At 40.4% G+C, this 27,738-nt stretch overlaps 2 protein-coding genes across 9 annotated transcripts in view; both read left to right on the top strand.

Moving 5' to 3' along the window:
* Positions 1-7,873, top strand: part of LOC147153659 (arf-GAP with coiled-coil, ANK repeat and PH domain-containing protein 3-like) — a 33,028-nt gene extending 25,155 nt beyond the window's left edge. For all 6 annotated transcript variants that reach the window (XM_086034033.1, XM_086033998.1, XM_086034019.1 and 3 more), the window contains 5 exons: positions 576-790; positions 2,001-2,110; positions 3,825-3,935; positions 4,708-4,769; positions 6,168-7,873. In XM_086034033.1, the coding sequence (XP_085890159.1) occupies positions 576-790; positions 2,001-2,110; positions 3,825-3,935; positions 4,708-4,769; positions 6,168-6,274 (605 nt within the window). In that variant the 3' untranslated portion in view covers positions 6,275-7,873. The remainder of the gene's footprint in view (positions 1-575; positions 791-2,000; positions 2,111-3,824; positions 3,936-4,707; positions 4,770-6,167) is intronic.
* A 1,381-nt stretch (positions 7,874-9,254) lies between these two features.
* On the top strand, positions 9,255-27,502 carry LOC147153658 (PHD finger protein 20-like). Of its 3 annotated transcripts, none has more exons than XM_086033983.1 (17): positions 9,255-9,358; positions 11,301-11,380; positions 11,483-11,657; positions 12,337-12,421; positions 13,935-14,008; positions 14,087-14,378; positions 16,384-16,443; positions 17,940-18,141; positions 18,290-18,387; positions 20,361-20,474; positions 21,804-21,887; positions 21,979-22,121; positions 22,194-22,293; positions 22,614-22,734; positions 23,803-23,998; positions 25,008-25,239; positions 26,221-27,502. In XM_086033983.1, the coding sequence occupies exons 2-17, from the start codon at positions 11,301-11,303 to the stop codon at positions 26,367-26,369; spliced, it is 2,205 nt and encodes a 734-aa protein (XP_085890109.1). In that variant the 5' UTR covers positions 9,255-9,358; the 3' UTR covers positions 26,370-27,502. The 3 variants fall into 3 exon arrangements, with proteins under 3 accessions (XP_085890109.1, XP_085890092.1, XP_085890100.1); XM_086033966.1 differs by having other exon boundaries at positions 9,257-9,358; positions 22,539-22,734; XM_086033974.1 differs by having other exon boundaries at positions 9,259-9,358; positions 20,364-20,474; positions 22,539-22,734.
* The last annotated feature ends 236 nt before the right edge of the window (positions 27,503-27,738 follow it).

Below are 27,738 nucleotides of genomic sequence, written 5' to 3'. Positions count from 1 at the left end.
TTTGTGAAATATAGCAAAATTCACCTGTTTTTAGCCATCTCTGGGGGCGGCCATTTTGTCTTCTGTCGACTGAAAATGACATCACAACTGCTCGCAACGACCAATCACGGCTGACCTGTTCTCTGAATCTGAGCCGTGATTGGTCGTTGTGAGCAGTTGAGATGTCATTTTCAGTCGACAGAAGGCAAAATGGCCGCCCCCTGAGATGGCTAAAAACGAGTGCATTTTGCTGCTTAACTTATATTCCACAAACGCAAAATTAATCAGAATGCCGTGTTTCAACTAGTGGGCCTGCTGGGAACATATTCTTGAAAAAAATATGTTTAGGTTGACTACCGCTTTAAGTAGCGCTGATGTACTTTGCCACCTTCGTGTGGCATCCCGAGGCAATCATAAATCTTTGGTAAAACTGCATTAATGAGGGGTCAAAGGTCACAAAATGACTTGGGAAATGCTTGAGACTTGAAGGTTCGAACTTGAGACTTGCACATGTGACTTAGGCCCATCTGCGGTCCAGGTTGTTTGCTCATGTTAACGAGCAAACAAAGTTCAACTCTGTCGCCACTTTGCCTCAGAGTGTGAGGCGTCCGAGGACTCGAGTGGCGAGGCCGAGCATGACACATCGGACCCGGAGGACAGCGGGTACCTCCACCCTGGGGCGCTCCTGTACAGGGCGGCCAAAGTTCGCAACCTACCAGTCATGGCCGAAGCGCTGGCGCACGGCGCAGACGTCAACATGGTTGACAAGGAGGACGAAGAGAAGACGCCCCTCATACAGGCTGTGATTGGGGTGCGTACTCACTGCAACTCAAGAGAGCTTACGGGTTCGTTACCATCTGTATGTTGAACCGAAATACTTTTTTTTTTTTTTCTCCTCAAAGATTCCAAATCATGAAATCATGGAGAAACAATATCTATATGTTTCCCACAAAGAACAGATGGAAATGGGGGAAGGGGTCATGCTAAAAACAAACAAAACACCCAAAATATTGGGGGGAAAAATTGGAAAAATAAATCTGTGAAAAAATTTGCGAACCCGTGAGTGTCAAACTACAAGTATGCGGGGGTCGACTGTTATTTAAAAATATTTCCAAATTATGGGAAATTGTTGTTTGATTTATTTTGTTCAATTTGTTAGTTTTTTCCGAATCATGAAGTTAAATTTTACTCTTCTAAATTAATCATTTCTAAATTCTAAAAAAATCTAAATTCTGGGGGAAATAATTAATAATTTGTGTTGAACTATAATTTGGTGAATTATAAATGTTTACAAATTATGATATAATTTTATTTTAATTTTGGATTCCAATTATGGAAAATATTGTTTTATTTCTTTTAATCAGATTTTTCTTTTTCCAAATCATGGGAATGTTGTTTTGTTTTATTCATTCATTCATTATCCATACCGCTTATCCTCACAAGGGTCGCGGGCGTGCTGGAGCCTATCCCAGCTGTCTTTGGGCAGTAGGCGGGGGACACCCTGAATTGGTTGCCAGCCAATCGCAGGGCACACAGAGACAAACATCCGCACTCACAATCACACCTAGGGGCAATTTAGACAGTCCAATCAACCTACCATGCATGTTTTTGGAATGTGGGAGGAAACCGGAGTACCCGGAGGAATCCCATGCAGGCACGGGGAGAACATGCAAACTCCGCACAGGGTGGCCGGAGCCGGGATCGAACCCACGACCTCTGAACTGTGAGGCGGACGTGCTAACCAGTCGACCACCGTGCCTGTTTTGTTTTAGTTAGATAAAAATCAAAATCATTGGGAAGAATAATACTTTTTTATTTAATTTCTTAAATTACTTAATTAATTATTTCTATATACTGTAACAATGTTTTTTTTCTAAATTATGTGATTTTTCTTCAGTTTGCTTTCATTTAAAAAACATTTTTTCCCAAATCGTGGAAAAAAATAATCCAATTTTTTTTATTTAGGGGTGTTCCGGTGTTTCTGTAATTCTTTGTAAAAGTCTGTCATACATTGATTGAAGGGTTCCTTGCTAGCCTGCGAGTTCCTGCTCCAAAACGCTGCTGATGTCAATCAAAGAGACGCGAGAGGGCGGGGCCCCCTGCATCACGCCACCTACCTGGGCCACACAGGGTGAGTCTAAATTATATATGTGTATATGTATGTATGTGTATATATACATAAAACATTCTTCTTCTGTTTTAATTCTTTTTAGTAAGTCACAGTGTTCCATCACTGGTGAGCTAATTTAGAACAAATCTGTGGGTTACTCATGTTGTCCTTGGGGCTAACCAGTACCCGCTGGTACTTTGGTACTTTTTTTTTTTCAATGTGTAACTGCTCACCAAGAAGGAATTAAAAAAAAAAAAAGTTGATTGGATTGGAGGGCGGCACGGTGGTCGACTGGTTAGCACGTCCGCCTCACAGTTCAGAGGTCGTGGGTTCGATCCCGGCTCCGGCCTCCCTGTGTGGAGTTTGCATGTTCTCCCCGTGCCTGCGTGGGTTTTCTCCGGGCACTCCGGTTTCCTCCCACATTCCAAAAACATGCATGGTAAGTTGATTGGACTCTCTAAATTGCCCCTAGGTGTGATTGTGAGTGCGGATGTTTGTCTCTGTGTGCCCTGCGATTGGCTGGCAACCAGTTCAGGGTGTCCCCCGCCTACTGCCCAAAGACAGCTGGGATAGGCTCCAGCACGCCCCGCGACCCTTGTGAGGAGAAGCGGTACTGATAATGGATGGATGGAAAAGTTGATTGGAGGCAAGTGACTTCAAAGTGGCTTGTTCATTCAACTCTGCTAGCAGCCAATCTTATTGTACCCTGCTTAGATGTCTCCTCAAAAAAGAAAAGAAGAACTCATTACCAGTGACAGCCATATTGAAACCTTGACTTTTTAAAACCACGGTAAACCATCAAACCAGTAATGCATGCATACAGTATGTCCAACATTCGATTAAGCAGTGTATATAAAAATAAGCCTGCAAAAAAATCAATGGCATCTGGTTACTGGTTACCTGAAAAAAGTTTAAGGATGATGAAGTATCCCGTGATCACTAATCACACTCACCTGTTGTCTGAGTTTGGTCATGTGACATTCGCAAGCCGAGCCGTGATTGATCGTTACCTGAGGCCTGAGCAACTGTGATATCATTTTCAGTCGATAGCAAGTTGCAAATTGCCGCCACCTGAAATGGATAAAACTGGGTGGATTTTGCTCCTTAATTCATACTCAACAAACGCATTATTAATCAGAACAACATGTTTAGGCTAGTGGGTCTGCATAGAACATATTATTGAAAAGCACATTTTTGGGTTGACTTCCCCTTTAAGACGTTCCCTCTTCATATGCACTCATAAAGACAAAAAAAAATTAACATCACTTAATGCACATCCATACTCATGCCCACTTCATTATCTGATAATATTAAAAGGATCGGCCCAATATCTAGGATTTTATGGATGATAAGTGACATTTTTTTTTTTTTTTTTTCTGTAGGATCATATATGAAAAGTAAAACGGCTTATCGATGTCCACAAAATCCAAAATATTGAGCCGATCTTTCTAATATTTTCAGAGAATGAATTGGGCATGACTGTATAGATGTGCACATTCGGGAGTTTTGGTGACGTTGGTTGTCATTTTTGTATATCAAGTGACGTTAATTTTGGGGGATTATTTTAATATTCATAACGCTTAGTCGAATGTTGGACATTGAATTTTCGGTTTTAATCAGTGGTGTGTTCCTTTTAAAACACCGAAAGCTTCTGGTTCTTATGGCAGTTTTCCAGTCTGAAGCAGCATTAAATCTGAACGCTGTTCGTTAACTTCTGCTTGCATGTGTGTTTCAGGCAGGTGTGTTTATTCCTAAAAAGAGGCGCAGCCCAGAACGACGGCGACGAGGACGGCCACGACCCATTGAGCATTGCGGTGCAGCAAGCCAACGCTGATATTGTCACACTGTACGTTTTTTGTTTTAAAGCCAATGCTTCTGGAAAGATTTGAGTGAGATGTAATGAATAGAAGAATAATGAAAGCTGAAAAAAATCTAACCTTTATTCAATAATTGTTTTATTAATTAGTATGTATTTAATTATAACACTTGTCAACAAATTTTTACTACATTTTTTAATCAGAGAGGCAAGTAAACTATCCTAGATTAAAAAAAAAAATGTTAAAGCTTTAAATTACAACCCATGGTAAAATCTATATTGTTTTTACAGGTCAAATTTTAAAACAAAAAATGAAAATATCTCAAAAATCTGATGTGCTAAAAAAAAAAGCTAAGACATTTTTAAAATCAGCTTCAAAAATTCTTTAAGAACACATTAAGCCAGGGGTAAGCAACTCCGGTTACTCGGCAGCCATAGCCTGCCTGTTTTGGATCGCTCACTACTACAGCACACCTCATTCAAATGATCAGCTCATCAGCATGCTCGGTAGAAGCCTGAAATGATCCTCATCATTTGAGTCAGTCGTGTTGTAGCAGGGAGAGATCCAAAACAGGCATAGCTCTCGAGGAACCGGAGTTCCCTACCCCTGCATTAAGCCATCCCTGATTAAAATGTAATGTTGACCAGTAATTAAAATTTAAATTTTGGTGTTAAAATTGACAATTTTACATGGGCACTTTAATTTTGGCCCATTTTAAAAATCAAATGTAGCTCCCTAGCACAAAAATTAGCATTTGAGTAAATTGATGCCCATCACATTAATTGGTGTGTTGTCGCTCAGGTTGCGTCTGGCCAGGATGAACGAGGAGATGCGCGCGTCGGAAGGAGGCTTCACCCAAGCAGGTCAAGGCACTGAGCAGCAATAAAAGCAATGCATTCACAACTTCATTTGCTTAAATTTCTCACAGTGCTATGGTTCTGAGGTCAGGCAAGAATGTGTGGAGAGGCTGCAAGGATATCAGGATTTGAGAACATCATTTGGAAAATTTGAGTGTTCTAAAATGCTTGTTTCCAAACGTGTAGTTTCATTTAGCCTAGCATTGAAAATATGACTTTTTTTTTTATTCTTTTTTTGTTTTTTACTATTTTCAGTTTCCAATTGTCTTAAATGGGACATATTATGGTAAATTGTGTTTTAAATGTTTTTCATTTAAATGTCTCTCTTATTGCATGCCTACCCATCAAGAGTAAAACAAAACGTCAGTTTTTATTTATTGTCCTAATTTCAAAAATGTGTTGTGAGCAAGCGCTTATGCTGCTGCTTCTGCCCCACTGTTACCAAACAGATAATATTCACATGCATATTTTCTTTATCCTCAGTAAAGAATTAATAATAATACTGCAGCTTACTGAGGAGCTGTGTCTGTCTCCATGTATCTCTGTATGGCGTCTGTTCTATAGTGACCCAGGTGGTCAAGGCGTGCAGACCAGAAGTAGCAGCGTAATTTCCACTGAACTAAACCAAAAAATCTTGCAAAAACTGATTAACTCTATACATTTCATTTGATTGTCATTATTGTATGCTTTTTTCTAAAGTACAATTTTAAAGCGTGCTTTTCTTTGTTTTTAAATTAAAACATCTTTTGGGGGAGGTAGGAACGGATTTGAGGAATTTACCTTCATGTTAGTGGGGACGGATGATTTGAGATGCTAGTACTTTGACTTACAAACATCACAGAAAGGATTAAATTTGTGTCTCGAGGCACCACTGTATGTGTATATTTTTATAGGACAGTGGGTTTGCACAGTTTCCCCGAAACTTGAAGAGTCATGGGGGTTTCTCAAAACAGTGGGAGAAAAGATGCAAAAGAATGATCATGTATGTTCAACATAAGGAACAGAAGCCATAAAGAGGTCAGAGGGTGTCTTGAAACAGTCACTTTTTACATCATATGGCCCCTCTAATGTATCTCTATTATTTGGGTTCAGGAAGTTAAATGTCCTCATTCGACTGTGGCTACAGGAAACAGTGAGCGGACTGTCCTGACTGGAATACAATGAAAGGAAACTCTTCTGTCTCACACGCAGACTGTTAGAGAGGTTCATTGTTTATTTTTAATTGAGCCTGGGAGCACTGACGGGACACAAAAGGCGCAGTGTGGCTGGACTGAGCTGTTGCCGTGGCTACATTTCAGCACTGAAAAAGGCTTTGGTGCTCATTAGCATATCAAAACATCCTTCCTTTAGCCCCCCCCTCATTCCACAACCCCATCCTCATCCTCGGCTGTGGTTCTTCCTCAGGAGACGCCACGTACCTGGACATCTTCCGAGAGTTCTCACACATGGCCTCCCACAATCCCGAGAAGCTGAAGAGGAGAAGCGTGCACTTCAGGCACTCGTTCAGGTAGTCAAGCCAGGGGACGACCATTCAACTTAGACAAAAACAGCAATGTTGTTTTTCTCCTTTTGATTTTTACTACACATATTTTTTGCTTTGCGTTTTATTTTGTCCACAAGGATTTGCAGGTCTTATCCCTGGATGAATGTTTTTGTTTTTACAAACACCAAGCACTTGCTTTGTCTTTTGCTTTGCTGCATCCTGAGTTGTCAAACCAACCAAAAGTACACTATATTGTCCGTCAAAATCAATAATGTTCTGTCCCGCGTGCTCTTATCATAACCTTGTACCGCAGGGGGTTTTCCCTGTGACCCCTTACAGGAGAGAACTTTTTCGAAGGACCCCGACCACATAAGTTCCAAGTGTATCCTGAAATGTCATAGTTTTTAAAAAGTAGCTTATTTCTGGAAAAAAAAGTTCATAGTTTTTAAGAGGGGAAAAAAAAGACTTTTTTTTTTTTCCAAGAAAAATAAAAAATCATGATCTATCATAATCAAAGACCAGATGTTTTTTGGGGGGGTTGAATGTGATAAACCTATGAGAATAAAGTTGTATTTTTATGAGATCAAGTCGTAATATTATAATATTTAAACCGTGACCAAAGTGTAATGAGGAAAGAAAGTCTTATTTTAATTGTGGATATTAAGTAAGTTTAAAAATAAAAATACAACTGTATTCTTGTAATATTACGCCTTTAGGTAAGAAAAAAGAGGCCTATTTATTTTCTTTTTTTTTTTATTTTAACCTCTGATGAAACATTATAACATGATACCATTACTCATATAGGGCTGCAAAGGGGTGGTACATAGCTGAAACGTTCCTGTAAATTTCCATGGGAATTTCAGATGGGGAATATTGGAAATATTCCAAATTGGAAGGATGAAGGAAAATGTATCATATTCACCTTCATTTTAATAAAATTCTGGTCTATTCCCATTAAAGTGATCGGCTGGGTTGGTACATTTTTCACTAACACTAAATTTATTTTTTTTCACTAAATTTATGTTTTGTTTTGTATCAGGAAAATGACTATCTTGAATGTTCAATGCTATCAATTTGTTTAGAAGAAATCAGTAAATAACCAACTTCCAACCTTCTTCCATGTCTTGGTGAGACTCATGGAAGGAAAGTCCAACTTTGAAATTTTGCCAAGTCGACCTCCGGGGCTTGTCGTGCAGCTATATCCGAAATTGACACATCCGAATGGGCCACTTGCACTGCGACGCCGAGCTGCATCTCTGGCTGAACAGAATCAGCGTTCGTCCCGCTAGGGCTGGATGAACGGAGGACGACCGCTATGCGGCAATCCAGTTAGAGGGCGACGAATCACTGCAGATTTTCAGGGGGGTGAATTTTAGTGCTGACATCATTTTTACGTACAGACCTATTATACAAGTGCCAATGTTCAGCCTAATCAAGTGTCTCTTTAATTCTCATAGGGTTAGGGCTACATTTGCTATTTTGAAAAGTCCCTGAATTTTTGCCACCTTACGTATTAATATAAACCATACATCACAGTTAATCGTTGGTGAAATTTGCTGTGAACCATTGTGCCATTTGAAATGATGAGATGCAATAAAATGTCAGTAAACAGAAAGTTGGGAAGCTCTTCTTGTGTCCTGTCATATGTTTGTACAAACAAATCATCATCACAAACATTATAAACGCCACAATACATTAGTGCAATACACATGGTCATCACCACCCATCCATAGGTGATTGTACTGTTTTTTCTTGTTGTTCATGTTGATTAGCTTGTATCACATATTGATTTGTTTAACAGATAGTGAACAATTCCAAAACCAGTAAAGTCCTTGCTTCAACCTGTTTATGGCCTCTCCCAGTTGAAGTTTATTGGAAAATTAAACGTAGGACAAAGAGAATTACACAAAGTGTATTTAAAACTGTAGTGCGTAACTTTTTTTTGTTTATTTTATTTTTAAAGTAATTTTCACCCAAGGCAAGCTAGAGATGACACAATGCTGGTTAAGCTGAAAGTGGAATGTCTTAAGCCAATAGCGCCTGCATTTTACACTGAAGAGAGAAACACGCAGAAACAAGCAACAACTAAAAGAGGCTGCAGAAAAGGCCTGGAAAAGCTTTTCAAATGAAGAAAGCCACAGTCTGATTAAGTCAACACGTGGCAGGCTTGATGCAGTTATTGCAAGTAAGGGTTATGCCACCAAATATTAAACGGTATTCACTTTTAGTCAATTTAATAATGTTCGTTCCATAATCTTTGCTCATTTGAAAAGTGGGTATTCTTATTATATTCTGAAAAAAGCCAAAAAGTGGGTAGCTTCAAACAATGGATGTTTTGTCATGAGCTATTTAACACATCTAGATGTAATTACCATAAAACAAAAGCTGGGTTTCTGAACTTTTGTCTCACGTTTATATTTTGATCGGAAACCCAAATGTTTAGTTTACAACAAAAAACAAAGGAAGTGACCTTGCCGTTCCAGTACTTTTGGAGGGGACTACATGGCATGACTTTTTCATGATGGAATATTATTTCCCCCCCAAAAAATATTACCATCGGTTTGATTATGTTTTTTTTTTTTTTTTTTTTTTTAATGTACAATCAATTAAAAACATAAACCTGATGACCTGGTGGGAATGATCATGTTGGTGGCCTTGCAGCCATCCAACCAGTCATCCACTCCTCAAACACTTACGGTATAGGATCCCTTGACATGAAGTAGAGAGATTTCTAATTCCTCCGTTTTTAACTTTTGTAGCTAAATCAAATGGAACATCTGGCCAAGAAACAAATAATAGTTTTGTTGCATTTCTGTTCATGTCACTGGTGACGGGTGATTTACGATACGAGTGTTTTGAGTTGCGCGTAGGGTCACGGATCGGATTAAACTCATAACTCAAGGCACCATGGCCAATGCAATTATGGTAAATACGCAACAACGCACAAAAGCCACTGCTTGTGAAAATGTGACTACCTGGCACCACCTAGCGATCATAGTCCGTCGCCCTTCCACGAAATCCTCAGTGAAGTAAAATGCGCATGCGTAAAAGTGCCAGCTCAATGTGACGTCACTCATGAGTGCATTCACGACTACGCTGCTAAACGTGAGAGGTAAACAAGCTTTTCGCTTCATCCTTTCAACTTCGAAGGGACCAGTTATTGATGAGTCAAATTAAAGAGCGCGGGTAGTTGATGAATGTGTGTTGCGCGTCGCTCGTCATGAAACTTGTCATTAAAATGACACTTGACGCTTTGCTCGTACTCCTCCGTCTGTGGGACTAGCCGTTAGCTCATCTAGCTCATCTCATTGGAGGAGCACAGCCGCACATCGACTTTACAGCCCAAAACTAGATGAACAGCTCAAAGTGCGCGGCTATGTCCTCTACCCTTTGTGCGTAGAAGACCGCCGCGTCATTTGCGAGAATTTTGGTTTGAGTTTATGACCTACTCGTCCCTTCTCTTTTGAGATATAATCCACATAGCAGAGGCAGGCAAAAGGCGGGCCTTCGCGCTGCACTGACAGCACTGACGACCAATGAAAAGTTAGAAATGCAGACCTTTGACTGTTTCTAGCCAATGGGATGATTTCACACAGGAAGTTGATAAACAGACATGTCAACCCCCCCAGCTGTCAAACGACACCGAGAAGTTCAGTTGGTGGAAATGACATGCAGTCATTCGTTTAAATGACACGGGCAGGCATCCTTTTTGATTATTATTTAAACGCCATCAAATGTATGTAAAGTATTTTAGTTTTAGGAGCTGGGTATTCATAATCTGTTATCTTGCAAGGTGACATTAAAACACTTTATTAAACCGACTTTGTCTTGGTAATATTCCTCAGAGTGTAATAAAATGTTATCGTAATTATATGCGTTATTTTAGAGTTAGGACAGTACAGTGAAAGACTGGTTATCACGTTCTGCTTCACATTCCATTGTCTGGCTAGTTGTGCAATGACATTGACTGGCGACCAGTCAGTTGTTTGCCTAAATGTACTCTGATATTGACTGTCGAAAGCATTCAAGCTTTTATTATTTATTTATTTATTTTTTTAGTCCAATTTATACTATCTTCTCAGTCTTTATTAATAAATCTTTATGAATAACAGTTTAGAAAAATGAATGATGTAAATGAACAAGATTGGTGATCTGGTTTTCTCTCTCATACTTTGCGTACCAGCAGGTCTAGTTGAGTAATGACATCTGATTTCTTGAGCACTGTTACTTTCACTGTGCATTCAAAACATGTCAGGGAGCCACTGTAGTCAACAAAAAAAAAATTTGTACCGTGTTTTTGTTGGTTGTTCTCGTCGCCAAGCTTTCTTGTCACGGCAGGTTTTGAAAAAGAGATGCGACTGGGTGACAGGATGACTTTTCCTTCGACTTCACTTCAGAATTACATTTCACCATAAGTTGTTATGAGCTTGAGCTATGTTAGCCTATAAATGATTAATTTTTTTTGTAATGTCCAGGCCCCTGATACAGCAAAAAAAAGTGGAGTCTGCATGAACATTCAAGTTTGTTCTCTAGTAGGGGGCCACAAAATATAATCCTGTGGATGTAAATGGCCTCCAGGCCTCAAGTATGAGACCCCCCACTCTAAATTGTCCGTAAGTGTGAATGTGAAGGGGAATGCTTGTCTATATGTGCCCTGACACTGACTTGTAACCGGTCAAGGGTGTACCCTGCCTCTCGACCCTCATGAAAATAAGCACGGTAGAAAATGAATGGATGGTGAATGGTTGTTTGTCTATGTGTTCCCTGCGATTGGCTGGCAACCAGTTCAGGGTGTACCCCTCCTACTTCCTGAAGTGAGCTGGGATAGGCTCCAGCATGGCTGCGACTCTCGGGAGGATAAAAGAGATTCGGATAATGGATGGATGGATTTAATTTTCACAATGCGAAGTGAAACATTTTACAAGAAAAATTAAATAAAACATACACCAAAGTCAGCAAATGGTGTTTTAATTGAACAGAAGATGATACTGAACAGACCAAAAGGGGGTAAATTGAAGACATTTATTCATTTTTTTTTACCTTGTTGTGTACAGATGAAGACTCCTCCAGACAGGACGGGCATCAAGTTTGAGGTGGGCGCTCAACTGCAGGCAAGAGACCGCCACAAGAACTGGTATGCGCTACTCACAGCGGCATGTTAACCAACAACACTCAGTATATTACATGCATCAAATTTTATTATTTGGTATTTTTTTTTGTGGGTGGGGGCTGTCAGGTACTCAGCCACCATTGACAAAGTCGACTACGACAAAGAGCGGATTCTCATCCACTACCGCCGGTGGAGCCGCCGTCACGACGAATGGTTCCATTGGAACTCGCCCTGCCTGCGGCCACTGGAACGAGTCACTTTGAGAGGAAGGCGGGGCCTCAATCGAACAAGCGCGTCAACGGTATGATGCGCATACGCATTCACACAATAATAATAATAGCTTCGATTTTTATCGATCAATAGTGCTATAAATAAGAACTTTATTCACCTACAATTACTTTATCATGTATCAAAACTTTATTCTCTTACTAGTCAAACTTTACTCTCATGAAATAACCAATTTATTCATACAAAATTACGATTGTAATAAAGACTTTATTCTTATACAATTTACAACATTGTCGTAAAATTAAACAACTTCATTCACATAATGGTCTTTTTCTTGTAATATTCCAACTTAATTGTCACTGTTAGGACTTTCCTCATTTAAAATAGCTTTTCCTCATAATATTACAACTTTATTATCATGAAATACTAACTTTGTTCACGTGAAACATAACAGTTCAAATGTATTCTCTTACGATTACAGCGAGGGCTTCCCGCTGGGGCTTCCAGTCCTGGATACTGGCCCTCAGCACCACAGAAGCGTAGCGCTAGAAAAAGGAAAATCTGTGCGTCAAAACATTATTTGCCGTAGGTCGTCGTTGCTTTTCGTGTCACTGACGGTTCGGGTGATGACCGAAAACTGCTTCCGTTGGCGCTTATTCCGTCATTGTTTCAAGGTTTCCGTCATTGATGGACTAACAGACCTTCGGTCGGTACTAACAGAATTATCAATGCTTTCTTCCTATCTCTTTCAGTCGTTTGTTTCCGGCACCAAGGTTCTGGCCTGTTGGACCGACTGTCGTTTCTACCCGGCCAAAATCCTGCGCGTCAACAATGACGGTGAGGCTGCATTTACACAATGACCTCCGCCGAGGAGGCTCTGTTACTATCAGAATGGAATTAAATGACAGTTTTATTTAAAGTCATGTCAAAACAAGTAGGGAGTGGCATGTTTACATGTTTTAAAGTGATAGTGCTAAAGACTATTATTTTACATTGATTATACACGCATTAACAAAATGATCATTTTCACAGATCCCTTGTGACAATATATTCAAAGAGGAATTCAAGTCAAAGGAAAAGCCCCTTGAATCCTTGAAAACTCAACTGTAAGATAACTTGAAATGACAACAAGAAAATAAATTAGTAAAAGTAAAATGAGAGTATAGTAAAATAGTATCAATTGAAAAAAAACCCCAATGAAAACCAATACCGGCTGTTCCTGCGCGTTTCGGGGCAGTGCGGTGCCGTGCATGGATGGAGGACACACAATGAGAACAGAAGAAAGTTCCGAATGAATTTTACTCTATTAATAGAACTCCTTTTTCACAGACTGGGAAAATGTGTACCATTGAGTATTGTGAATTATCACTCCCAAAGCCGTAGATAATTTCCCGGTAGCATTTGAATAGGATCCTCCATTAGCATGATGAAGCATAGCATGAGCACTAGCGGTGTTTGGAGCATGTTTTGGATTGAAATATGCAATGTGTTTTGTTTTTGTGCTGTTTAGTTTTACAGTAACTCCAACTGGGTTTCATTAAACAGCTTAAAGCACGCTAAGGGGCGGCAGAATCACACACGCTACATGCTTGCTACGCAAGCAACAGGTGCATTGAGGGTACTTTGACAATGTCTGAAACTTGTAAACGCACTGCGTCAAGATCAAGTGAAGTCAAAATCATGATAAAATTTTGATTAATCTCCCAGCACCACACTGTATTCTGATTAAAATCGCGTTTGTGGAATGAATTAAGCAGAAAAAGCCACCACTTTTTTCCATCTTGGGGGCGGACATTTTGCCTTGTGCTGCCACTGTTTTTTTTAAGTTGACAGCAAGTGGCGAAGGCAAACTGGCCACCCACCTCTTGACATGGGTGGATTTTTTCAGTGACATGACTATCAAGTGTTTTATTGACAGTTGAAACGTGCGGAAATGTCATCCATTTGAGTCATGACTCCGTGTGTCGCCGTCACAGTGGGTTATTCAAATGCCGGAGCTCTGTCCACTCATTCGTGTAAACGGGATATTCAGAATGTTTCAGAAATCGGAATTTTGACTTTAACCCGAATATTGACTGCATGTAAACGTAGTCATTGTGGTGCTGGGGACAAAATGGAGGAGGAGGAAAACGTTGTAATGCGAGGACTGCCTGTATATTATCTATGTCTTTTCTCAGTCCAGCCATTCAATTCCAGAAATGTATTGATATTTTTTTCAAATTTTTCAAACGTTGGGGTAAAAGTGGGTCTGAAAATGTCTGGTACTAAATGAGTTACCGGTAATATACCCAGTCACCAAAGGGAAAAAATGTGTATCCAGATCTGATACACATTTGCTAATGTGTTTCAGACTCCTACACAGTGCGCTTCTATGACGGTGTGGTTCGGACCGTGAAGCCCCCTAAGGTCAAAGCCTTACAGAAAGTAAGGAATACTACAAACTTAACTGGACCTGATTCAACCGTTCACAATGCCTTTTAAAATGTATTTGTGCTTTTCCAGAGGTCGAAATGTGAGAAGACAGCTGTGGGAAGTGAGGGATTGGAAGAAGGAGAGAGCGAGGAGGAGTGTGAGGAAGTAGGAAGAGAGGATGAAGAGGAGGAAGAAGAGAAAGAGGAAAAGAAGGCTCAAGACGAGAACGGGCCACAACCATCATCATCATCATCTTCGTTGCCTCCACCAGCAGCCAAGAGTCTTCCTCTCTCTGCAGGTGGAAATGGTGAAACTCATGAGCTGCCAATCACAAGCGAGCTCAGCCAGCCTGCTGTCCCAAACCCCGCCCACATTGACAAAGGTAAACACTTACATGTACCCAACCCTCTTCTTCATTTACACCCGGTAACATCAAATACAAATCAAGAAGTGATCCACGTAGACAATATCATATCCTCGCTGTCCTGTGAAAAACACTTATGTCGATTTTTATTTATTTATTTTTTACGTCAATGGGGATTCTGTGTTACAGACATCCCATTAACATGAAAATAAATTTTTTAAAAATGCAAAATTGGATGTGTTTTTCATTCATAGTATGAGAATAAAGTCAGAATATTGGGAGAAAAAGTCATTTTTCCTGATAAAAGTTCTTATTTTAAAAGAGTACAGTGGTACCTCTACTTACGAAATTAATTGGTTGTGGAAGAAATTTCTTTAGTAGAAAATTTTGTAAGTAGAGACGCGTTTTCCATGTAAATGCCCTAATTCGTTCCAAGCCCCCCAATATTCAGACATAAATGTTTTATAAAGCATAAAAATGCATCAACACATGTAACAAATACATGTTACAATTTGATTATTGCACAATAAATGAGAGTTGTGCATAATGTAAAAAACACAGAATACCCATTTTCTGTAAGGAATAAAAATGATGGTCGTTTACATTTTAATTGCTCTCCTCATCGCTTTTTGCCCTCTGGTTCATGTTCTCTCTCAGAAGTGTTTTTTGCCTGGCGTTTTGTAAACAACTGATTTAATAACGTGGCGACTGTCGATACATTACGGTCATATTCTTTGGCGAGATCAACCAAACGCATCCCTTTTTCATACCTTTCTATTTCTCTTGCTTTGTTTGTATGGACAAAAAAACGATTTTCTCCTTTTTTTTCTTTTCCCCCGTTTCTAATTCACGTCAAACTATCGGAACACCTCATGGCCCGAGGGGCGAATGACGAGGACGCTGCATAGACATATCTATCACATATCTATCTATCTACTTGTCTATCTACACACATAGACACATGTGGTAGAGGTCCCTCTTAGCCAATGGGATGCCAGGAAGATGCTAGGTAATAGCCAATGGCAGAGCAGCTATGAGTATGTTGCGTTCAGGAAACTCTGGAGCTGCGAGTAGCAGCCCATACTTTTACCTTTCGTATCCTGAAATTTCTTTCGTAACAAGAGGCAACATTTTCCTGTTCATGCGTCTCGTAACTTGAAAATTTCGTATGAAGAGAAGTTCGTAAGTAGAGGTGCCACTGTAAAGTTGTAATCGTATATGAAAACGTAATTAATGAATAAAGTAGCAATGTTGCGGGATAAGTTGACATATGTGAAAACATTTTAAGTTGGCTTAAAGAAGAAGTTAACCCAAACATATTTTTTTTCCAGAATATGTTCTATGAAAGCCCACTACCTGAAATACGACATTCTGATTAATATTGTGTTTGTGGAGCATAAGTTAAGCAACAAAATGCACCCACTCTTACCCATCTCAGGGAGCGGCCATTTTGTCACTTCTGTCGACTGAAAATGACATCTCAGACGTTCAGGTAACGACCAATCACAGCTCACTTGTTTTCTGAAACTTAGCCATTGGTCGTTACCTGAGCCCTGAGCATTTGTGATGTCATTTTCAGTCGACAGAAGTGACAAAATGGCCGCCCCCTGAGCTAGCAAAAAATGGGTGGATTTCTCATATTCCACAAATGCATTATTAATCAAAATGCTGTGTTTAGACTAGTGGGCCTGCATAGAACATATTCGTGAACACAAAATTTTTGGGCTGACGTTCCTTTAATGTAAAATAAAGACTACTGGTCAGGAAAAAAAAAGTAAAGAGAGACTTTAAATTGTGACAATAAGCAATAAATTATTTCCTCTTTATTGGTGTCGATATTGTTAGGGTAAGCAGTGCATGTCAGTGGGAATGTGCTTGAAACTGCGGAAGCCGCTCCCCCCCAAAAATTGCCTTTGAATACAATTGATTAATCACCCAGCCCAACAGTACACACACGCACCCATTGATAAAAATGACTTATCACTGTGCCTCTTTTTCATGATGTGTGTGTTACCTGATGCAGATGTGCTGTTGGAGCGCCAGGCCCACCTGCCCACCACTCACAAATTCAGCAGAGAACCACGTAAGTCACCAAATATTTCATTTTCGGATTTCACCATTATGCCGTTTTGGGTTTGGGCGGGGGTGGTTGCGCTGAAGTCGCACAAATAGTCCGTCCCCTCCAGCAGGTTTGTCGTGATTTTTTTTTTGTATTGATTTTAGAAGGGAAGGGTGGTAGTAACTACTAACTAACCCTTGATCAATTGTATTAAAAGCAGAAGTCATGTGAAAAATTGTCAATTGTCATACATGTTCTACGCACCCCAAATAGTCCAAACACGGCATTCTGATTAATATTGTGTTTGTGGAATAAGAATTAAGCAGAAAAAAGTGAAGAAAGTGTTTTTATCCATCTCAGGGGGCGGCCATTTTGCCACTTGCTGTCAACTGAAAATGACATCACACTACTTAAGGGCTCACGTAACGACCGTCATGGCTCACCTGTTTTCTGGGTTTGGTCATGTGACATCACAAACTGAGCCCTTAGGCACTGTGATGTAATTTTCTGTCAACAGCATGGAACAGTTTTTTTTTTGTTTTTTTTTCTTCGTACGTAATTGCACATCTACAGTTGGTGGCAGTGGTGCTCTCAATGTCCGAGTGTGCACAGGGAATATTAGGGAATGTTACCTCTAAATCGGATGTTATGCCCCGTCTAGGGGTATCCAGCACACAACATGAAGCTGGGGTCCCCCCAACTCCCTCCAGTCCCAAGCAGCCAACCCAAAACACTTTTATTTATTCACAATTCCTGTTTGAGTTCCCATCAACACAGGACTAAACCAAAAAAGACTTCAGGGTTAACCAAGGCCAAAACAACAAACAAAACATTACTGACCTCCCACATTCCAAAAACATGCTTGGTGGGTCGATTGGACACTCTAAATTGCCCCTAGGTGTGATTGTGAGTGCGAGTGGTTGTTTGTCTCTGTGTGCCCTGCGATTGGTTGGCAACCAATTCAGGGTGTCCCCCGCCTACTGCCCGAAGACAGCTGGGATAGGCTCCTGCACTCCCCGCGACCCTTGTGAGGAGAAGCGGTATCGATAATGGATGGATGTAAAGATTCAGATATTGCCTAACATTTACACTTGAATTAAAACAATAAATTACATTTTTATAATAAAATATACCTCCAGCCAAATTCATCAACAATCTTTAGTCTTCTTTACGGTCATGTGACTGCCTGGCTCTGTTTGATTGGTGAATTGAAGTCAAAAGTTGCCGTTGGTTACGCAGGATCATTGAAACGGAGTCATGTGATTGAAGCCTTTCTGACAACTGAAAACAAAACAGATCTGGCAAACAGTAATAAATCGCTACAAACAAAAGTAGCAAGTGGAATGAACTGGAGTTTCTTCTCAACAAAAATACTCAAGTCAAAAGTATGTTGCATTATAACTACCGCGACGAATACAATTCCTCCAAAATATTTTGTTAAATCCAACGGAGTAAATGTAGCTCGTTACTACTACCCCTACGCCTTACGTCATGGACTAATCTGAGCACTTGTGCATCAGTGTACAGGGTGATCAAGAACCAGCCTCCCCCCATCCTCTCCATCGAGCTGGACCACAATCCCTTCAAGTGTCCATCGGCGGGCTGCACTAAGTCCTTCCGGAAGGCCAGTCTGCTGCACTACCACATCAAGTACTACCACACGGAACAGCATCAGCAGCAACCAGAAGAGCAAGGCAGTCCAACAGTTGCAGACATGCCAAGGTCAGTTGTTATTTTCAAAGTGTCACATCACACCGGCGATACTCTGAATCACTCACTCATAAAGTGGCTTTTGAGTGATTCCGAACACAGGAACTGACAGTTGCCAGCGGAACACTTCCCGACTCGACCTGACTTGACTCTGTTGTAGGAGGAAGCGCTCGACTTCCGAGAGCAGCCACTTTCTGTACGACATGGCAAGCATCGCCTGTCAACATGACCACAGAGAGCACGGGACCATGTTAACAGGTCGGCTAACGCCACTTGACTGCCATTTTATACTGTACGGTGGCTTGCGAAAGTATTCTGCACCCTTGAACATTTTGACCTTTGACCACTTTTCAGGCTTCAAACATAAAGATATCAACTTTGATTTGTTTTGTGGTGAAGAATCACCACCAAGTAGCACACAGTAGATAGATAGATAGAAATAGAGATGGCGATAGAGAGAGATAGATAGAGATAGATAGAGAGAGATGGATAAATATACATATAGATAGATATAGATATATATACATAGAGATAGATATATATACATAGATATAGATATATATACATAGAGATAGATATAGGTATATATAGATAGATAGATAGATAGATATAGATATATCTAGATATAGATATATATATCATTCAAACCAGGGACCTGAAGCAAGGGAGAATAATCATGTTTTCAGATAAAGATTATTTTTACCTAATACTTCTCACTTTATAAGAGCCGAGTGGTTTCCCTTTTTATATGATCAACAGATTTTATTGCTTTAATCCACCCTGTGCATAGAAGCAACCTGTATTTTATTGGTTAGAAATATTTTCAGTTGGGCCATTTCAAATAAATATAAAATTAAACTTAGTATTTCTTGTATCAAAAACATGAGGCATTAGATACAAAAAGGCTTTACAAGCCTTTGTGCAACTTCACTTGAGCAGCTAACATTTTAGAATGCAACATACTAATACAGTTAGTTCATGCTTTTGTGTTTAGCAGCTAACTAGGGATAGGACAAATACTGAGTGGCACAAATTTTGGAAGTGTGAAAGTCCCTAAAATTAAGACACCTAGAGAGGAAACAGTTGAAATGGTAAGCTATATTAATTGTTCATTAAGGTTTTCATCAATTTGAGTAAAGGTGTTTACATGATTCAGTTGTTAGATCTTAATCCTCAAGAACGAGTTTAATGACTTTATGTAGCTCAGGAAATAGGACAATTTTCTCAAATCCACACCTTTGATTTGAAATTGTGAGTCGAGGCTTTTACGTCAATAACGATGTCATGTTTCAAGTGGGATTAAATTAAAGATATAATATAAAGTCAATACTGTTACTCAAAACAACTTTGCAGATTTGGTCCCCCTGTTGCCAAGACTTTAACTCCACCTGCGCCGAGCGCATTTCGGGCTCCGGATGACGTCAATGTCGGATATGGCCGTTCGGACTGCGCTCGCATTGCAAAAAATCGGATACGTATCCGAATTAGGACCACATATGAAAGCGAAGCCGATTTGAAAAAATCGGAATTTAGCCGTTCACACTGTCACAAAACAATCAGATACAGGTTGCATATGGGCAAAAAAATCCGATCTGGGTCGCATTTGCCTGAGTTTAAACCTAGCCTCAGATGATTTTTTTTAAAAATATTCAGAACAATTTCGATGTGTGACAGGCACTCAGTGATTCTGTAACATTTGCCAGCTCTGCGTTTTGCCACATAAACACTGGCCCATTCACCGTTTTACATTCCAATGCAACGTGGCGCTTGAGGGGCAAAATACACATTTTACGTCGCAAACAGCGATGCCAAGCTGCTTATTATGAGCCTTGTATCGGTAATGTCTGTACACCTCTAATGTAGCATATTTATGTAATATTTCATGCATATACCTTTCATGCATTTTTGGGGTATATTTAATGTGTTGTATACCTCTAAATTGTAACATTTACATACAATTTTATGTTCCATTTTTTTATGTAGTTCAGATATTGGTGTGCCTTATGTCATAAGTTTATTTTGCTGACATCAAGCTAGCATTGATGATATGTTGCACTTTCTAAAAAAAATAAATAAATAAAAAAAAAAAAGACATCCATCTGTTTTATATCTATATTTAGCTGAGGAAAACTCGCATTTCCCCCATTGGCCTCTTTACAACAAAAAAATGGGAATTTTCACTTGGAGAACGGTATGTAAGTCCAGCCTTTTTGGTGTGGTTTGTCTGCCAGCAGAGATCAAGAGGGACAAGAGTCATCAAGACAGGAAAAAGAGAAAAAACTTTCTGAGGGTCAAACTGAAGAAGAAGAAGAAAAAAAAGAAGAAGAAAAAGATAAGTCAATCAGGTAAAAGGCACATAACACCTGAGCACTAGCGCATGATTTGAAAAAAAAAAAAAAAAAACGACTACAAAAATCATTGTATTGACCAGATTAAAAGCATAACAGAAATAACTCGTTTATACTGTAGGGCTGTAACGATTAATCAAATGCAGCAACTCTAATAATTCTATTGCAAAAAAAGCCAGAGCAAAATCTCAGCAGTTTTTTTTCACGCAGACTAATTTTACTGCAATGTTTTTTACTGAGCGATCCATACTCTCATTTTTTAAAACCATTTGTGGCAACAGATGCTTTCTCTTTCGTTGGGCACTTATTGTATTTTACATTGAGCAGCTCGGCATTGGCAATGTTGTATGTTTAGCTGTTGCACCACTGCCGAACGTTCTCTGTATCATTTTAAGAAATTCGCCACCCTGCTTTCTCCAGTGGAGCGTCAACTTCTTGTGGGACATCGACCAAAATCTTCCATCATGCTGCTGCTCGCAATCAAGCCGGCCTTCTACCCGTCAGCTAGCTAACTCCTGTGCTAATGGTGCTTTAGAAGGGGCAGGACATTTGGCGGCTTCTTAGGGGGTTAAAGAGAGAGCACAACATTACGTGGATATGTGATTAGAACCGGTACATTTTTCCGAATAGTTTCAGATATATTCGACAGAAAAATTCTGTGGGGGAGTGTTCACTCAAATATAAAGTGTATCCCCAAAATCCCGTGCTCCGCATTACGCACAATTTTTTTTAAGAAATATTTTTTTGTTTTTTTAAATGGGATTTTAAAGTAGCCCATACTCAATGCAAACCAAGGAGAAACAGTTGCCAATGTACTTTTCAGCCACTATTGACCACAGGAAAACACAATGAGCCTCAATCACTAATAAATGCAAAGAAATGTTTTTGATTATTCAGAGTACCTTGTTTTTTTTTTTTTTTTGTATTTATTAGATTATTTTTGACTACATCCTGCCTCCTTGCATTTGGGTACACATCATTACCAATTGACGGTTTTTGCTGCTGATTACAAAAAAAAACAAAAAACGGGAGAAAGCAAGAAACAAACTTTTTGGGGGATGATAGAAGAGTCTACTCTTTCTTTTGGTAGGTTAGGTACTTGTGTTGTCACAGAACTTCGAAAGCTCAGTTAAAATGCTTTAACACGGCTAATAATGTGGAGAATTCTGCTTTGAAAATTAATCAAATATAATGCACAGACACCACAAGGCGTATAGCATTTTCTACATGTCATGCTTGGTCTCTCTATTGTGGCCTTTAAAGGCATGTGAAAAAAATCGAATGTTGACTACCAGTATTGGGAATATTTTTTTTTTGTCTCCTCAGAAGTCTGCAGTAGCGACAACGACTGCTTGGCCTTGTCCCCCGTCACATTCAATCTTGGCGAGGAGCACCCCAGCACGAACACGTGTAAACACACATTTGCATTTGTAAACACACGCACACCTGAAGCAGAACGGCCGGACGGCAATTCATGTCACCCTTGTCCTGCTTTTATCAGTCGATGACGGCAGCGACTGGTCGACGCTGACGGCCGAGAGCGGCGAGGACGCGCCCCCCTGCTCGCTTGCCACGGGGGCGGAGGACTGTGAAGTGGTGAGATGTGTGTGCGAGGTGGACGAGGAGAACGACTTTATGATCCAGGTGAGCTGCACGCCCCGTTTTCTTTTGTGGCGCCCGGGCACAAGTGACGGCGTTACGCTCTGTCGCCCGCAGTGCGAGTCGTGTTTGTGTTGGCAGCACGGCACCTGTATGGGCTTGTACGAGGACAACGTCCCACACAACTACATCTGCTACTACTGCCGACATTGCACAGGTAGGACACAAATTCAAACAAAGCTATTGGGACACAGCTCTTGATCAGTCGCCGAATCAATCAATCAGATGTTGGAATACTGAGCATTTACATGATCAAGGGTAACTAATATTATACTGCATTAGATTAGGGGGAAAAGAAAATTACTTTGTTCAAAGTGGTCTGCATGCTTTTGCTGTTATCGATGATAACAGCCACCTTGGGCTTAATGGCCACATTGTGGTTCTCTGACTCGGTGTATGCAGGCCGGAGGCGGGCTCAGTGCTACCTGTCCGAGCCTGACTTGCTAACGTCCGGGCGCATGTTCGGTCTGTCTTTTGTGAGGGACAACTACTCGGAGAGCAACTCCTCCAAGATCACGCAAACCAGCGGCCTCCTGGCGCACACGCATAGCCTCAATCAGGTCCTCAGCGGCCTGCAGCTGAAGATCAGCCTCCTGCGGTGAGTCCGCGTCTGCACTTGATTGTTCAGCTCCAGCCCTCTGTCTGGTAGAGGTGGGGGGACTCGAGTCCCATGACTTGACTAGTGAGTGAGCTAGATGCTTAACCCAAGTACAGGTAGTCCTCAATTTACCAACGTTGGACTGATGGACACTCGTAGATACGAACAAATGCTGACAGATGTCATAAAATGGCATATTGCGTTCACGTTTTTCACATCATACATTACGGTGCTCTAGTTTTTCTTTCTGCCGCTGCACCTCATCGCTCGCTCTCTCTGACCTGTGTGTGTCACTCTCCGGCTCGCCCGCGAGCCCAGTTTCTTCTGGCACTTGTTTCCATGAGCGTAGCAGCTCTTACAAGTCCTTGGATAATTTCCACATTTCCATGCAAGTAAACTTTATTTGCCACGGTAGATAAAACAAAGGCTATAGATAGTGGTGGTGGCGGCGGCAAAAAAAAAAAAAAAAAAGGACAAGGCAAGCATGATGGTGGTTGAAGTAAGAAAAGCCAAGCAATCTCCATGGAAATAAAGGTTGCCATTGTCAAAACGTTGGACGGTGGTGAGAAGATGATTAATGTTGCACGTGCCTATGGTATGAATTGGTCATTTACTTCCACCTTAGCAATCTCACATGAACTCCACCATCTTCTTCCTTCTTCCTTCTTCTTTTATTATGGTGTACAGTACTGTAAAAAAAAGTCATTAAAATAAAAAAATTAAACATGTAATTTATATATAGACAGTAGCGAATATGTTGTAAAGTGTATAAACTATTTAATGAAATGGTTTTTTTTTTTTGGATTTAATAAAATTGAATTTTAAAACTGCATTTAATATCTCAACTTACAAAAACAGCCTCTCAGAAACCATTATGTTCATAAGTTGGGGACTACCTGTAATGACTTGACTCAAATTGCTTGAAATTTTAGTGGGGACACAACTTGGTTCACTTTTTTTTTCTTTTTTTTTTGCCACATTAACTTGTCACTTGCTTGAAGGTTAAGACTTGAAACCTACTTATGACTCGCACATACAGTATGTGACAACCTCTGTCTGGCCACGCAGCACGCCGGCTCACCCCGACTTGCAGCTGTGGCGATTGCCGTGGACGCCGGAGGAGGGGCACAAGCCGAGAGGAGAGCCCCCGGTCAGTTATGTCAGCAGCGAGCACTGCTACCAGAAGCCCGGTTCGTCGTGGGAAAAGGCGACGCATAAAACGACGGCCGCTGCGAAACAAGACGCGCTCGATGAGCAGGAAAAGGTAAGACGATGAAATCGAAACGTAAACGGACACAGTGCTGTGAGTAATTTGCCACTGCCTGAATTTTGATTTTTTCTTTCTCTTTTTTTTTTTTTATCACAATTAAATGTTTCAGATGTTTAAACCAATTTAATAAAAAAAAAAAGAGGCATGTTACACCATGGACTAGTCAACTACCAATTTCAGGGCATACGTGCACGCACATACGCATACCTATCTATGGATCGATCCATCCGCCATGCGGCTTCCACATTCCAAGAACGTGATGATTGTATTCGTTAATGGGATGCCGATTGTATTCATTCATGGAGGAAAAAATAGCTTTGTGAAAATTCTCACCTGATCCCAATATTTGGTTGTGCCCGGTATGGCAACAAAAGCTGAAATCAAGCTTTGCAATAACTGCTGATGAATCTTTCAAATTGATGTGGATGAATTTCAGCCCAATTGTTTTGACTCAGCCATATTGGATAGTTTTCACACACTGTGGAATTGGGTCAAGCACGGGTGAGCAAAGCATGCAGGAAAAGAAGCTTGACACACAAGCCTTGCTAATTGTGCAGCTGTTGCCATAGCAACGTGACCGCGCCAGCAATGAACTGTTACTCAAGTGAGATGCAGTGAGGAACTTGGCTAAGGGCTAACCAATTAATTCTGTTTGATCAAGTAGAGTTTATTCGTCAGGAAAATTTTGTTTTTGTTTTGATTTTCAGTTTTTCACAACACAAAACTATAAACGTTATTATTAGTCTCACGATCTGGAAATTTAGGGAGGATTTAAGGAGTTAGTTTACAAAAGAATAGTCAGCCTTGAAAATTTTGCCACACGTACGACCCCCCCACTGGAACCATTTTTTTTTTTTTTTTTTTTTTTTGTGACTTTAATTTCCGAAAAGAATAAGACAACGTGAGGAGACTCATCTTCACATCGCAAATGACAAAAGAGCCCAGTGGAAGGCAATTGATGAAAATGGGAAATCTGATTGCTGAACGCTGTGTGCCTTTCCAGGAAATAAAGCGGGAAGACTTGGGATTTGACGAATGCGATTGGCAAGGCTGTGCCAAAAGCACAAAGCGCATGTGCACAAATGGAGACGACGGGCATGCGCGCACTCACCCGGTGACCTCTGTGCCCTCGCCGTCTTCGGTGACTGAGTGCCAGCTGAACCTGCTGGAGCACGTGGAGCGTCTACACCAGCAGATCAGCACCAGAATGGACGTCATCGAGAAGGACGTGGATGGTGAGACGCGTGCTCGTTTTCACTTTATGTACTGTATGTGTGAATATATACAGCGGTGCCTTGAGATACAAATTAATAGAATTCTCAGTTGTCAGAGATACGAACCGGAATCGGATTATTCTTTTTTTTTTTTTTTTGCTTTTGTGCAAAACTTTAGAGACAAGCGCGCTAGGGTGGCAGTGTACCCAATGCAACTCTCTTCCCAATTAGCAGCAGTTTTGGAAAATAATGAGCAGCTCATCAAAAAATAGGCTTCAAGCTGTTTAATGCAACTCCCAGTTGATGTTTCCTGTCAAACTCAACATAAAACTGTAAACAATACGAAACGCCATTGACGTGGTAACATTAGCAAAGATAATTATGGTTTTCGAAGCAATGGTTATTTCAACACAAACGTTGGAGCAACACATGTAGACAGATAATATAACAATGCTCCCAGGCATCTGTTCTTTACCTTTTATGAAAAATGACTAATAACGATCAGTATCTTACTGAATCATTTACAGTAGTTGAAGTACTATTTATTTGTCTGCTTGACTGCTATACTTCCCCCAGCGGTGAAGGCATGCACAACAGAATTAGCAGCACAATTGATAAACTGCCTAATGTATATTCAATTTAATTGTTACAAACATTGAATGACTTTGAAAAGTAGTCTAATTTTGTTTTTCTCTCCTCAATATTGAGTTCAAGAGTTTATCTACTTCATATAGAGCTGTTAATTCACTAAACACTTGCAGTCTATTAAGCGGTCACTGAAGCACGTCAAATTACAACAATAATGCAAACAAATCGGTGACTTTATCACCGTCAACTTTTCATGTTTCATGAACCGACTTGTAAACATGTGGACTGAACTTATCTAGACACTAAAAAAACAAATAAAAATATACATACCTGTACCAAATGACCAACGTGAAGCATTTTTTTTCCCCCCTCAAAATTGCAGCCTTCGCAAATTGATTTTGTCTTCTTCCTCAGTGTTGGAGTCATGGTTGGACCATTCCGGCGAGCTGGAGCCTCCCGAGCCGTTGTCCCGCCTGCCACAGCTCAAACAGCGCATCAGGCGCCTGCTGCACGACCTGTCCGTCGTGAGGCGGCTGTCTGTGCGACGCTGGCACTCCAGCTAACAATCTTTAGGCCGGCTAACGCATCGGACAAATCACGCACTCAAGCGCTTTTTTGTGGCGCGCCCCCACCCCAAAAGTGCACTACGCAGAGACAGACGTATTCCTCTTTCAGCAGCTAACTAACTTCACCTTGTACACGACATCAACGCACACACTTTGGCATGATTGTTTTACCAGCGTTCTTATAGTACTTTGTATATTCTATTTAATTTGTTGAAAACCAACAGGGTTCTTTTTGACTAGAATCACAGCGAAAATATGTTGTTCTTGAAGAGACAGCATGTTGCTCTTAGTTTTAACAATAAAAAAAAAATAATAATAATAATTTAGTCAAAAGCTTAACATGACTCATGCTTGTGTGTGCGTGCATATTTACATGTACACCACTTGGACAGAAGTATTAGGACACCCAGCTCCTGGCTCTCTAGTGCTGGGCCCAAGTTGAACCTGGCTCTTGTTGCCATGACGACCAGCCGGCTGGATCTTAGGTCGTCTCCTCTTCCGCATCAAATCGGCAGCGAATGTTCACGGCGTCAGGTGCTTGCTTCTACTAGAAAAAAACAGAGCCCAAAGCGTAGAAAACAAGCGGGCACTTTGACTCTAAATACAAACTGTTGCATGCTCTGCCAATTTATAGCGTTTTGGTTATAAGAAGCTAAACACTGTAATCTCACTTAAAGTGAGTGCCCATAGACCAGGGGTGTCAAACTCATTTCACATTGTGGGCCACATACGGCCACGGTAGATGTCAAGTGGGCCGAACCATTAAAATTCTACCATACTCAGCTCTAAATAACCAAAATATCATGTTTTGTTTTGGTGTAAAGAAGCACAAGAACATTAGGAAAATGTTGAAATTTAATAAACATTCATTTTACAAAACATTTCATGAAACACCTTAGATTTCCTTAGACAAATGTAAAATTTACTTTAATTATTCACATATATGCGTGTAAAGGCACAAAACTTGAACAAGTAATTAGTATTGAAAAATATAGTAATGCACTTTAAGATTAAACGAGATTTATAAAGTAAGGAATTTTTAAACAATGTTGTCTTCTACTCTGATGAAAAATAATGTGCCCCCTAGCGGATAATTCATGAATTGCATCGTATTAAAAATATTAATTCCGTGTCTTTTATGCATTTTTTCACATTTAAATGATCCTGCGGGCCTGATCAAACCTCCTTGGGTCCGGTTTCGGTCCGCGGGCCGGATGTTTGACACGCCTGCCATAGACATTTAATTCTATTATCACTGGTTACGCGGTATTTACTCACCAAGCCATCAAATTACACTTCAATTAATGTACCCATGTGGTCTATGACATGGCCAAATCCCCCCCCCCCAGACAAAAAAAAAAAAGTG

The sequence above is a fragment of the Filicampus tigris genome, chromosome 1 (assembly GCF_054856515.1).
Source record: "Filicampus tigris isolate MCC_2025a chromosome 1, RoL_Ftig_1.0, whole genome shotgun sequence".
Lineage (NCBI taxonomy): Eukaryota > Metazoa > Chordata > Actinopteri > Syngnathiformes > Syngnathidae > Filicampus > Filicampus tigris.
This window is presented reverse-complemented; position numbering and strand designations above follow the sequence as displayed.